The sequence below is a fragment of the Vicia villosa genome, linkage group LG6 (assembly GCF_029867415.1).
Source record: "Vicia villosa cultivar HV-30 ecotype Madison, WI linkage group LG6, Vvil1.0, whole genome shotgun sequence".
Classification (NCBI taxonomy): domain Eukaryota; kingdom Viridiplantae; phylum Streptophyta; class Magnoliopsida; order Fabales; family Fabaceae; genus Vicia; species Vicia villosa.
The window spans coordinates 158229008-158242751 of NC_081185.1; the positions used below are offsets into that span (position 1 = coordinate 158229008).

Genomic DNA, 13744 nt, shown 5'->3' on the forward strand with positions numbered 1-13744 from the left:
GAACTAAATGTTGACTCGTCTATGGTGATTAAAATCCTTAACCAAAAAAATAAAATAGAGTTTAATTGTTATGCATTGGCAGTATAAAAAAGTTTTACACTGTTATCCAATTAGAATATAATGTTCTGTCATGTCATACAACTTTTTTTAAATTTTCAGTCTGATTTGTCCTGATTCATGATCGTCATTGATTGACCGTGTAAAACTATTTTACACTCAGTGCATATATTTTTTCCAACAAAATGTTCTCTTAAATATTGTTATAATTAAACACGGAGGTAGTAAATAATTAACCAAATGGAAAATTACTTATTTTAAAAATATTTAACAAATTTTGTGTTTGTATATATATGATGATTATATTTGTGAATTAGTTTTTAGAAGGTTTTGTAAGGGAAGAGTTTAAAAAATTATGTATAAATTTTGAGATATATTATTATTTTTTAAAATATAATAAAATATTAATATATCATATTAATTTTTTCAAATATTGAAAGTTTATTAAATTTAAAAATAGTTCTCAAAATTCTTCTTTACAATTTTTCAAAACCCAACTTGCAAATAGATTCTAAATAATTACTTTATTCAAATAAAACAAAAACCGATACAATATTCATTTTTTGAAAATTTAGATTGATCCAATCACTTTGAAGCAATAGTGTTGGGACAATTTGCAGCCACATAGTGAATTGGTTCTTGGACAACAATATACCTAAAGGGGCATTATCTCGCCGATATCTAAAACCTATCAATGGAACCAATTTTTTTAGGCAAGTTTATGACAAAAGAGAGATAATGATCCACAATCTTTCATCTATCCAATCGCTGATCATATTCTAGATTTTTGCAACCACACTTTGTTACAAGTGGTATTCGATTTGTTCAAACTCAAAATATGAACATCATTCATTTGTTTGTAACAATCACCAAGGAACCAAATTTTGTAAAGGGCATTATATCAAATACCAAGAGAATAAACTCAAAACAACCTAAACTTAATACTCCCTCCGTCCCATAATGAGTGACCCAGCACACCATTTTACACAGTTTAAGAAAAGTGCTAAAAGTAAGAGAAAGACTATTCTTTTTACTATAGTACCCTTATCATGTATTGGAAATGGTGAAATCTTTATTAATTAGAGGATAGATTTGAAAAAAATACATTAGAAATTGAAATGGGTCATACTTTTTGGGACACTATTTTATTCCAAATGAATCACTCATTGTGGGACGGAGGGAGTAAACCATAAAACAAAAACACCAATTGAAGAAATCACAAAACACCGACAAGCAAAGGTGATTTTGTGGGAGCTGAATATCCTCATACATTATATAATTATAACTAATTTTAATGGTAAAAATTCTCATATACTATCTATTCAGATTCATCGTCCTAGGTGTAAATGATAAATTATCGCATGTATTTTAAATTTTTGTTAGAATTAAATCATGATTAAATAAAATTTCAAAAAATATAAAATCATTAATTTTTTTATAGTTAAACTGCGGTTGACCTATTCAGAATTTTAAAATAATTGAGTCAATTATGAATCTAATCATAAACTTTTAGAATATTAAAATTTTCATAAATATGTTTTTTAATTGTAAAAATTAATTTAAACCATCCCACTTACTAATTTATTACTCCCTCCGTCTCATAATAAGTGTCCCATTTGAGTAATACGCGGTTTTTAAGAAAATGATTGGATGTGTTGGTTTTAGTAAAAAAGTTAATGTCATTTACTAGAATACCCCTATTAATAGTAGTTGAAAAACGTGAAAGTTAATAAATAGGGGTATAATAGTGGAAAAATAATAATGATTGATGCATTGGAATTGTAAATGGACAATTAATTTGAGACAAGAAAAAACTACAAATGGGACACTTATTATGAGACGGAGGGAGTAATAAATATAAACAATTAAAAAATATTTTAAGATAGAGAAAAAATTCATATTTATTTAAAAAAAGAACTAAAACTACAAACAAGAAAATACACAATTAAAAAATATTTAAAAAATAATAAAAGCAAAAGGAAAAAGAAAAAATAGAAATAATGAATGACCAGAGTAAAATAAAAACGAAAATTTTAATAAAAAAAATCAATGTCTCATTTAAAAATATCACATTTCTATATTAACTATCACATTTCTATATAACTTTTCATTTTTATGTCACTTTTTTTAGTATATAGTATATTACAAAAACATTATTATGTAAATAAAAGTAAGTAAATAAAGCAATGTCTCATGTGATCCACACTATTGATGCATTTTTTTATGGTCACAAATATATAGGCATATTTGAATATTTATGTGTGACTATAACTTTATTTTAGGAGGATGCAAGAGAGACACGTGTCAGATAGTGGCTCCCACGATGAAAACAGATGGCTAAAAACAAGCCACATCATCAAGTATTCGGATACTCCACGTTTGGAAGAAAGCTAAGAGAGAAGAGAAATAGATCTCATTCTCACACCCATCCAATCTAACAAGAAAAAGATATTTTGTACCATTTTCGTGGCTGTAATCCTCTCAACCATTGAAATCACTTTGAAAATTTTGTATTATTCTTCTCTTTCTCTCTCTTCTTTTTCATCCTCATCCACTCAATTTAACCAACTTTTTCTTTAGATATTTTTTTTTCACTCTTCATTCATATTTCAACAACTTCTACTTAATAAAACTACAACTAACATACATCGACCATTTTGTTTTGGTTCACACCGATTTGAAATTTAGGGTTTGTTCTCTGTTTGATGCGCTTTTTGTTATCGGTTCATAACTGTAGTTCATCGTTTGAGAATGGGTGAGGTGGTGGTGAATGCTTCGATGCAGAGTGATAATGGTAAATGGGAGAATTTTCTTCCTCCGACGATGCTCAGGGTTTTGCTAGTTGAGCCTGATGATTCTACTCGGCACATTATTTCAGCACTTCTTCGTAAATGCGGTTACAAAGGTTTTTTTCTTCTTCATCATCTTAACTTTCTATTTTGATTTGATTTTTTCAACAACTTATAAGCTGTTTTTCTTAGATCATCATTTACTACAAATTTTTTTGGAAAATTATTTATTATGAAACGAGAAAGTGAAATATTACTGGTTTTTGAGATCCATTCAACCGTTATTGATCTTCTATTTTGGTGTTTGTGTGTATATTATTATTGTTGATTAGTGGATTCTTGAAGAGAAAACGTTCAAGTATGTAATAATATATGTAAGTCAACACTGCAGCCAAACTAGATCGGAGGAAATGAAGAAGATTATTGGTTTACTGGTTTTAACACCCGATTTCTGATCTTCGAATTGATTCATTCTAAGCATGCTATCATTAAAATGTGTTTTTTTAAATTTAAAATAAATGTAATAATTGTGTATATATTCTCCACCAAAGTAAGAGTAGCTTAGCTTTAAAGTTTTCGCAATTTCGGTCGGTACATGTGTATTGCGCTCGTCGCGGGTAACGATGAATAACGGTATCGACCGTTTCGTTGCGGCCATTTTCGAGGCTGCAGACCCTTTTTTAAAACCCTGGTCTGATATGTGTATGAATTCTTAATGTTCTAATTGAGTGTGTGTGTGTGTGTGTTGGGTTACTGGTTTTGACACTTGCTTTTGAACTTCAAACAGATTCATTCTAAACATGCAAACAAACAATAAATATGATTTAAAAAAAAATATAAATGTAATTATTGTGTTCATATTTTTTATTAGAGACAGAGTAGCTCAGGCTTAGTACTTGAGAATATGCGGGGTTTGATATGTGTATGCACTGTTTTAAGCGATGTTCTGTCGAGTGATTGTGTTGAAAGTGTGTTTACCTTTAAGCTCGAGATGCTTATGAAATTCTTAATGTTGTTTTTATTACATGTAGTTGCTGCGGTTCGAGATGGCTTAAAGGCATGGGAAACATTGAAGAACAAATCATGTGATATAGATATTGTATTAACAGAAGTAGATGTGCCAACAATATCTGGTTTTTCATTGCTTACTTCAATCATGGAGCATGACAATTGCAAAAAAATTCCTGTCATAAGTATGTATTGACTTGGTATTTTGTGTCCTTAATTATTAATCTTGAGATTAGTTACTTATGGCTAATGGGTTAGGGCTAATTCTTAATTTCTCATGGTGTAATTTGCAGTGATGTCATCTCATGATTCAGTTAGCACGGTGTTCAAATGTATGCAAAATGGGGCCGTTGATTTTCTCATTAAACCTGTTCGCAGGAACGAGCTAAGGAACTTGTGGCAGCACGTGTGGAGAAGACATACTGTATGCCAATATTCTTAGATTGTCTTGTAGCAACGTTATATTTTTTATTGTCTTTAGTGTGGAAGTACTTATAATCCAATTTCTGTTTATTTCATCTACAGATTAGCAAGCCTCCTCAAAATATAACATTGGCACATGATAAACTTGATGTTGCTGAAGAAAACAATACTGCAAGCAATAATCCTAGTGGTTCTGTTGCTTCCACGCAGAAAATCGAATGCAGTGGAAAAAATAGTGAGGCTCAAGCTCAAGTAAGTTCTGCTTCTGTAAGCCATTAAGAAATCACTGAAACAATTTAATATTATTGTTAGATATGTCAGTTTCTGAGGTTTCCGCGTGTTAATTGTGAAATAGAAGTTACCTTTTATATGAGCTGATTTCATTACTAATGCATATAAAAGGTAAAGTTATAAAAAGACATACAACTACAGTTTGTACAATGCATATATGAAGCTAGATGAAAATTTTCTCTCTAGAATAGTTTAGGCTCTTGAAGTTTCACATAGAAATTGCATGTTTTGGCAACTCTTGTGCAAAATACCTTTACTTGTACATCACCATTTTTGGAAGCTGATCATGGATCTTGAAAAATATGCAGGATACGTCCCAGCTGAAGAGTTCTTCGAGTTTGAGCGAGACAGACCAGGTGAAGCACGAAAATTCTACCAAATATGAATGGGAGTCTACTGAGTATAATGACGAAACTGGAGGTATGTAACTTACTCTTATCGTATAAATTTGTTCAATTTTTTGGCCTTTATTTTGTTGCTTGCTGACAATTAACATTTATTGCAGAGAAATCAACTTTAACAGCATCTAAAGCTGCAGGGTGTGGCAAAATTTCAACAGGTTTAAGGCTAGGTCAAAGCTATGAATATAATGAAACAGAAAACCAAGATGAAGAAGGGTTAAGAACAGGGTTAGGCAAAGCCAATCCTCATGTTAATACAAAGATTCATCGACGCAATGATGAACTAGAAGAACCTTCTGTTGGAGCTATTGACTTGATGGCTACTTTTGAGAATCTTCCTAAGAGCAGTTATGCAGATTGTAGTTTCAACGGTGGTAACACAGCCAAGTTAGAATATGATACACAATTGAAACTTTCATTACAGAGAGATTATCCTGGCAGCTCATCTAAACCTACCACTGAGGAAAGGCAAATATTGAATCATTCAAATGCTTCTCCATTTTCTCGGTGAGCTCACTATTTGATTATGATTTTTTGAATTCTTATTGATAGCAAATAAACTAAACATATATTTCATACAAATTTTTCATTGTGTTGATAAAGCAAGAAACTTTATTTGACACAATTGACAGTTATAATTAGTTTCCTGTAATTCTGCTCATGCATGCTCTTTACTCGTTCTTTTCCCTGTCTTGTTTATGCTGTTACACATGTATAAATGGTTTTTAAAGCCACCTAAATTGTAGATATCATATGAACTAAAACAACATGGAGAATAAAAATTTAGTCTCCGGAATGATGGTAAAATTTGTCAAACTTCTTGGGAGACAGCTGACATATTGGTGTGTTTATCATCAGAACAATTTCTTGAACGCTTCAAAGAGATGTTAATAGCAAAATTTGAATGGCTGGTATATAGTATTTTTTGTATATCTGTCTGTAATAGGGTTTTATTGTGTTGAGAACTCTTATTTTGTTGAGAAATGAGTATCAATTCTTGCTTTACAGAGCATATTTCTTATTCAGCATTTCAAATAAAAAACTAAAGAATTTTTTATGATGCTTATAACAAAATTCCTGTTTTCAGGTATGGCAACTGTATGTTGTTGCAGCCTTTTTTTCCAACAAATAATTCTTATGAATCACAAAAGTTATCTGAAAATACAAATACTAATCAGTGTGATGGAAAAAACCAAAAAGAGGAAAGTAACACCTATCTGGTGATTGGTCAATCTGTACAAGATGATGCAAAATTTCTGAACCGTCAACATGAATTCTTTCCAGCCAACACCGGGGACACTTCTGATAACAAGTCTATGGAACATGATACTGTTTTTAATTCTATAAGCAACGCACAGTCAGACACGAATCCCACATGGAAACCAAAATCAATGTTCCAAAAAGAAAGTTCTCCATTTCCCACAAGTATTTCCTCCCATTCCAATCCTAAAAGTCAGAACTCAGAAGCTCATCAATGGTCGGATAACACCACCTATACTTGTGATCAAAACAAAAATGATCAAAGTAATATTGATTGTTCTATGCATGAATCTCCATCTAATGGTCAAAGTTGTGGTACTAGCTTTTACCATGATGCAGAAAATCGCAACACTAGTGGTGTGTGTGAAGGCACAGGCAGCGGGAGTGATGGAAATGCCCCTCTATCTGTTGCAGCCAAGAATCATCTTGAAAGTTCTATTAGTAATGATCACTATGGCGAGCTTAGAGGCGCAAATTCTCACTGCACCAGCCATAGAGAAGCAGCTCTAACAAAGTTTCGACTGAAGCGAAAAGACAGATGCTATGACAAAAAGGTACTGCAACCACCGCGCTTTCACTGCTTCTGAAAAGAACCACTACAAATAGTCATCATCACTGTCCAATAGGGACTTTTACAATTACTTGCAGCACCACTATTTGCTCTGAAATTACCATTATAAGCGTGTGAATTTATGTTGATTTATCATTTGCTATCATTGTTTTTAATAAGCTCATCATGCTGAATCTGCTTACAGTAACTAATTCGTTGACATTTTTGAAGCTATTCTTAGATATTCATTGCTCAAATTTATTTTACAGGTCCGATATGAAAGCCGGAAAAGACAAGCAGATAAACGTCCCAGGGTGAAAGGGCAGTTTGTTCGACAAGTACAAAGTGAACTCGTGGTTGGTACCGGAGGTTACTGAGATTGTTTTGTTTCATGTTGCCTTCGTTAATGATTTACAGTCTGACTTCCAACACTAATTTTACTCGACAATGATTAAAAGTAGAACTGGTGAAATCTGTTTGATTTTAATACCTTTGTTGGTGTTTTCTGTCAGCTTGTTATATGGACTCATTAAGTGTATGTATCCTACAAATTTAGGATTGTAATTATTTAGTGACTGGTTTGAAGTTTTGATTTTACCTCGTGTAAATGTTCTTTGTTGTACAATGTTGAAGACTCAAAAACATTATAGCCTTGTTTAATTTATGGCATATTTGATATCAAGTGAGTTTGTTAGAATCACTTTGATTCTTCTGACGTGTGCATACTAGTTGTGTGATCCAACGAAGCATGGTCCAAACACAACCAAACAAGTGTAAAACTAAGGTAAAAACACATAATCGCACCAAATTTTGCTTGCATGCAGAATCTGTTGGTTTTGTAAGTCTACAAGTTTATCCAATTGTCGGTAAAGGAACTCAAACTAAGCCACGTCTCTTTCTTTGGCTCTTCTTTCCATTGTCCCTTCTCCACTTTTGTTCTCATTTATTCTTTTAATTTTTGAACAAAGTAAAATTAAAAGCACCACGCACTAAAAGATAAGGAAACTATTATTCTTTTTGTTTTTAAACACAAACCGCATTAGCAAACGGTGAACTATTTAATTATTTGTGATGCTTACTCTTTAAGAAATTTAATAAACCACTTAACTTCAAATTTTTAGTATTTGTGACAAATGAATTAGAATTATTTTCATTAACTTCGGTAGTGATGACTAAATATAGCAGAAAATGAAGTAACTCATTTTTTGTATACTTTTATTTAACATTTTGTTGTCTTCATCATCCAATTTTTTAAATACTTTTGTTTATGATGATAGTGAAGTAAAAGCAAGTGTAAAACACACTGCCTACAAAAGAGTGATCATTCATCATTACGCATATCAAAATAAAATTCAGTAACTGGGGTCATTGTACTTTATCTAATCACAAATGACTTAATATTATCTTTACTTTATATAACTTTTTTATGGTCCATTGAAGCTTATTAATTTCCTTTTCCCTCAAATTTGTAGCAAATTCACTACTAATACACCCCCACCAAACCAATCTTTTTCTTCCTTTCTGTCACTATCAAAGTCGTAACATATTCCACACCTTTAACTTTAATATCTAAACATCAAAATCTCCTCTCCCATGGAAGAAAACCAAATCACTCCAACCAACAACACCATCTCCCTCCTGAACACAAACTCCAAATGAACAACAAACCAATTTCACCTTCTCCTTACAGCACAAGCTCCTCCAAACGTGCTTTTGCCACATTCATAACCATCTTTCTCATACTTATCGGCATCACACTACTTGTCCTCTGGCTTGTCTACCGTCCACACAAACCTCACTTCACCGTCGTCGGTGTCGCCGTCTACGGCCTCAACACAACCTCACCACCTCTCCTCTCCGCCACCTTGCAGTTCAACGTCCTCATCAAGAACCCAAACAAACGTGTCTCAGTTTACTATGACAGATTCTCAGCTTTTGTTTCCTACAGAAACCAAGCCATAACACCACAGATCATGCTACCACCGTTATTCCTAGAAAAACACAGTCAGGTTTCATTGTCACCTGTGCTCGGAGGGACCGCAGTCCCGGTGTCGGTAGAGATATCAAATGGTTTGATGATGGATGAAGGTTATGGAGTAGTGGGTCTGAAACTGGTGCTTCTTGGAAGGTTGAGATGGAAAGCTGGTGCAATAAGAACAGCACATTATGGTTTCTATGGAAAGTGTGATGTTTTGATTGCTCTGAAGAAAGGTTTTGTCGGTCAGGTTCCACTGCTTGGTACTCCACCTTGCTACATCGACATATGAAACTAAGCTATGTACAAAAACATAGTTTCAAGTGTAATAAAATGCAATATGTTATTACTTTAATGTTGTTCCATTTAATTAGCATATCTATAATGTAAGAGTTTGAATTTTTTGGGCTTGTTTATGAAATCAGTGCATGTTTTAGACTAGATTTTTCTTTCTTTATTTTTTCTATGAATGTTAATGTTGGAGTGATGAATAGTGTGTACAAGAGGTGTTTGGAAATTTGGAATGGGCCCATAGAATATATATGAAAGATAGTAATGAAATAGTAAGTTGTTATGTGACTATGAATTTCAATGGTGGGTATCGCATCTAGGTATTGAAGGCTCCTCCTCCATTGGAGTTCGATTCTCAAAATGTACGGAGATGGATAGTGCTCAAGGTATCAGGTTCCTGTGTCTTTCTTATGTTTACTGGGTGGATAGTATTTTTAGTGGAATGGAGAACATTTACTATTATTATTAACAACTAAAGTTAAGGGAATCACTTTGGATGTTAGTGGGATGGCTCCTTTACAAATGTGTTGCACAATAAGTTATTTCATTCGAAGGATATAGGGTCTACATGGATAACGAGCTTATTTGAAACTTAAAGTACAATTGCTTATCAAAATAAACACTTAGTTAGTTTTTAAGCAAAAGATAAAATAAATTTTAATTATTATTTTATATGTGTTATAAATTGTTTTTAATAGTTATCTTTGAGAACTTATAAAAATAAGTTCAATTTTTTTTTTTCATTTTATGAATAATGCTATAAGGTGTTTAAATAAGCTATTTTAAATAGTGTCACAAAACTTATGGCATAAAATAAGCTCAAATAAGTCAATCGAAATAGACTTCTCATCCATTGTTCCGTTTTAGAACCAGAAACATAGAAGGTTACGGAAGATACGACATATTATAGCTTCCAATGCGACCGAGTTAGAGTGTATTTGCGAGGTTAGCACTCCAACGCTCTAGTCAGTATGTGAATGAGTAGAGAATACTCAAATGGTATTTGAAACTTGTTACCTGATATGGCATCATTTCTTATATGTAGGGAAAAAGAATAACAACATCGCCATCTTTCACACAGGGAATGCTGAGGACCGTTGCACTAACATAGTACCTCTTGCATGACATTTATACAAAATTCATCCCTTAGTGCTTCTTTGACATTCTTAGTTTCAATCTTAGAGATGAAACATGAGTTCGCAGTCATATTTCTGGATCTCATGATGAATCCTTTAATCATACTTCCAATGACGTTGTCAATCAGATGATCCTTTTGAATTCAGCTGGATGGTCCTTTGATGATAGTGGTTTCTTCAAAATTTGTACTTCCAGTCTCAATGTCAGGCCCCTTGTTTGAGACATCTAATAGGACTTCTATTTGTTGAGGGGAAACATCATCTTCATCTTCAACAACTTCTTTCTCACGAGGATTGTCACCAATAACAACAATTATGGACTCCATAATTGTCTTGGTATGTGTGTTGTAGACCCTGTATGCTCTATTATTGATAGTGTAACTAAGGAATATCCCTACCACACTCTTTATATCCATCTTTCTCCTTTGTTCATGATCAACCAAGATATGTAACACTTACTACTAAGACATGAAAGTATTTAATATTTGGTTTTCTTCCTTTCCACAACTCATACAAAATGACTTTGATTCCAAATCTAATAGTCACTCTATTGTGAATATAGCAGGCAGTGTCTATGGCTTAAGCCCAAAACTGATAAGGTAGATTATTGGCATGTAACGTGACTCTAGTAGCCTATTGTAAGGTTTCTATTCTTGTATTCTACCACCCCATTTTGTTGACGTGTGATAGGTGTAGAGAATTCATGACTAATCCCTTAAGTAGAGTAAAATTAGGAGAACTTGGATTTATCAAACTCATTGCCATGGTCACTTCTTATCTTTACAATATTACTTCCCTTCTCCTTCTGCATACGAAGGCCTATGTCTTTGAAAATTTTATAAGTATCATATTTTTATATAATGAAGTTAACCCATGTATATCTTGAAATATCATCCACACATACATATCTCTTTCCACTTGCATGGGCCCCATGAGGCCCGTATGAAGTAAATCAAGTACTTTTGAGGTGGCTAGATGCTGAAGCTTCTTCTGGGATATCTTGGTATTCTTTCCTATTTGATATTCTCCACATATTTTTCCTTCTTCAATCTTCAAATGAGGCAATCCTAGGATGGATTCAGAAGATATAACCTTCTTTATGCCTTTCAAATTGAGATGACCAAGGCTTTGATGCTATAGCTTGGTTTCATCAATTTTAGATATCATGCAAGATGATGGATGAGATGTCCACATATAGCTATTGTCTTTGGATCTAGATACCTTCATGATAAATTTTTGATCCTCATTGGTGACAATACATTCAGATATGCTGAAGTTTACATTTAAGCCTTGATCATACAATTGACTAATGCTGATCAAATTTGCAGTTTTACTTTCTACCAACAACTCATCAATAAGACATGGTAGACCAGGTCTAACCATATTTCCTATTCCATTTATTCTTCCTTTTGCTCCATCACCAAAAGTGACATAACTATTTGAGTAAGATTTCAAATCCTCAAGATAAGTCTTCTAACTAGTCATGTGCCTGAAACACCCACTATCAAAATATCAATCTTATCTTGAGGAAACTCTAAGAGATGTATGATCAATAAAACTGTTGGCAAAAACTTTAGGTTTCCACTCCTTCTTTCACTATCTTTATCTTCGTACCAATCAGCTTCAGGCTTAAAGCTTGTAGAATCATCTTAAGAAGTGATCAAAGGATGTTTCTGACCTTTAACCACAACCTTCCAAGCTTCATGTCCTATAAGTTTAAGAAAAGTAACCATCTTGGTTTTTCAATAGTCATAATTTGTGCCATCCAAAAAATATGGTCTGTTAGCTGAAACTTCATCCATAGTGTTTTCCATTTGAACATAAAATATCCTCCATAGAGCTTCCCTAAACATAACTGAGTGTCTTCTCTGATACTAATTGAAATTCTATTCTCGAGGGTACATATGTTGGACATGATATTGGAATAACTGGTTCAAAAAGATAAACCAAATTAAATACACAAATGAATAGTTACACATAATGAATGTAAAATCAACAAATAACATCAGATATTGGCAACCCATTTCAGTGCAAACAACACATACATTTGGAGGGCACTCTATCCAAGAAAGGAGATTCACTACTTTGAATTAGTACAATTAGTGTTCTATGAACACCAACCCCATGATTATTTGCGTTCATGTCATCCAATCTGTCAGCGGAATCATTCTCATCCTATATATGGTGAACACAACACAATTATACTTCAATTTTGTTAGAACAACAACTCTTGTTCAAAAGAATAATATAAGAATATATGCAAACAATAACGCTTAATGTTCAATAATCAAGTTTGGCGAATTGAACCTATTTTAAGCTTGGGATTTACACTATACAAATTGTATTTCCCTTGAACCATGCCGCCTCAAGTGTAATGCCTACTTATCAATAACTATGAGTCATAGCCAACAATTTTTATTGCATTACATTTACATGATTTCATTTTTTATCATAAAACAAAAATCACATAGACTTCTACCACCACAATGTAACACATTCGTGATTGAGGTTGCATCAATTGCATTTAAACATGATATCATTCGCAATCAAGAATTATGTCGCAAACAAACGTATAACATCATGTTAATATAATGCATTGAAGGTGCATTAGTTTAAGTATGTTAACTTTTTAAAAAATGGTTAACAACTACATGTTATAGGAGAGGAGGAATAAGATAAATTTATAGTTGAATCACATAAACCTATAAACATGTTTTAAATCACTATTTTAAAAACTGAACTAAACATCAAACTAACAAAACATTCTGGTCACAGTTCAAGAATCAGGATGAAACAGAAACAAACCGCTCAATAATGAAAGAGCCTCTCTTTTTTCTACCAACAAAACATTTGATCGAAGAGCCTCAATAATCAAAATAATCATCTTCCGATGATCATTTTCCTGCCAGCATTAACAAATCAATGGTTACTTCCAACTTCCAGTTCCAAAAAAAATAGAAAAATATAAACTAAAAGATACAAAGCCATTGGTAAACGTGAAGGCACCTGCTGCAATAATGTATCAAAAGAATTACCTGATAAGAATGATACCCTTGATGTATACTGTTTCAGAATTACCTGATAAGAATGATACAACGAATTTATTACTATCTTAGAAAGTATGCTAATAACACAAACTTCATGGAAAATTTTGGCACATGTATATAAAGGAAAATCATCAATAATATTTAATGAATTATAAAGATATTTTCTACAAAGTAATCATCCACATCCACATTTCTAGTTATCAGTTACTCACCAATACTCCTGCTCCATCCAGGCAAATACTTTTGACCCTTTCCTTTCCATTCTTCTTGAAATCTAGCAAGTTCGTCTAAGAAAAACAATGCAGAACTTTCAGTAATACTGATATACAAAGGCATTGAACCTATAGTAGTTAACATATAACACAACAAAAAACTGAGTATAAACTAACTATCCACCTTACCATCTGGATTAAGCTTTCTTGAAAGAGTATGCCCTTATAAAGTGTAAGGAAAAAGTTAAATAAATAAAATTAAGGACATGGTAAAAATCACTAAACTAACACAATACATGGTATC

General features: G+C 32.7%; 2 protein-coding genes across 2 annotated transcripts; both read left to right on the forward strand.

Annotated features, from left to right (window-relative positions):
- Nucleotides 1-2577: 2577 nt before the first annotated feature.
- On the forward strand, nt 2578-7479 carry LOC131610784 (two-component response regulator-like APRR3). Its single transcript, XM_058882831.1, has 8 exons — nt 2578-2962; nt 3878-4039; nt 4148-4278; nt 4380-4529; nt 4877-4988; nt 5074-5476; nt 6057-6783; nt 7049-7479. The coding sequence occupies exons 1-8, from the start codon at nt 2809-2811 to the stop codon at nt 7154-7156; spliced, it is 1947 nt and encodes a 648-aa protein (XP_058738814.1). The 5' UTR covers nt 2578-2808; the 3' UTR covers nt 7157-7479.
- A 681-nt stretch (nt 7480-8160) lies between these two features.
- LOC131610785 (NDR1/HIN1-like protein 26) lies at nt 8161-9195 on the forward strand. Its single transcript, XM_058882832.1, has one exon. The coding sequence runs from the start codon at nt 8435-8437 to the stop codon at nt 9044-9046; it is 612 nt and encodes a 203-aa protein (XP_058738815.1). The 5' UTR covers nt 8161-8434; the 3' UTR covers nt 9047-9195.
- Nucleotides 9196-13744: the final 4549 nt, after the last annotated feature.

Excerpts from the sequence above, each read along its gene's own strand:
- LOC131610784 (XM_058882831.1), top strand. The coding sequence starts at position 2,809 with ATGGGTGAGGTGGTGGTGAATGCTTCGATGCAGAGTGATAATGGTAAA. Across the intron at positions 2,963-3,877 it reads TCGTAAATGCGGTTACAAAG|TTGCTGCGGTTCGAGATGGC; the intron begins GTTTTTTTCTTC and ends TATTACATGTAG. Across the intron at positions 4,989-5,073 it reads GTATAATGACGAAACTGGAG|AGAAATCAACTTTAACAGCA; the intron begins GTATGTAACTTA and ends CATTTATTGCAG.
- LOC131610785 (XM_058882832.1), top strand. The coding sequence starts at position 8,435 with ATGAACAACAAACCAATTTCACCTTCTCCTTACAGCACAAGCTCCTCC.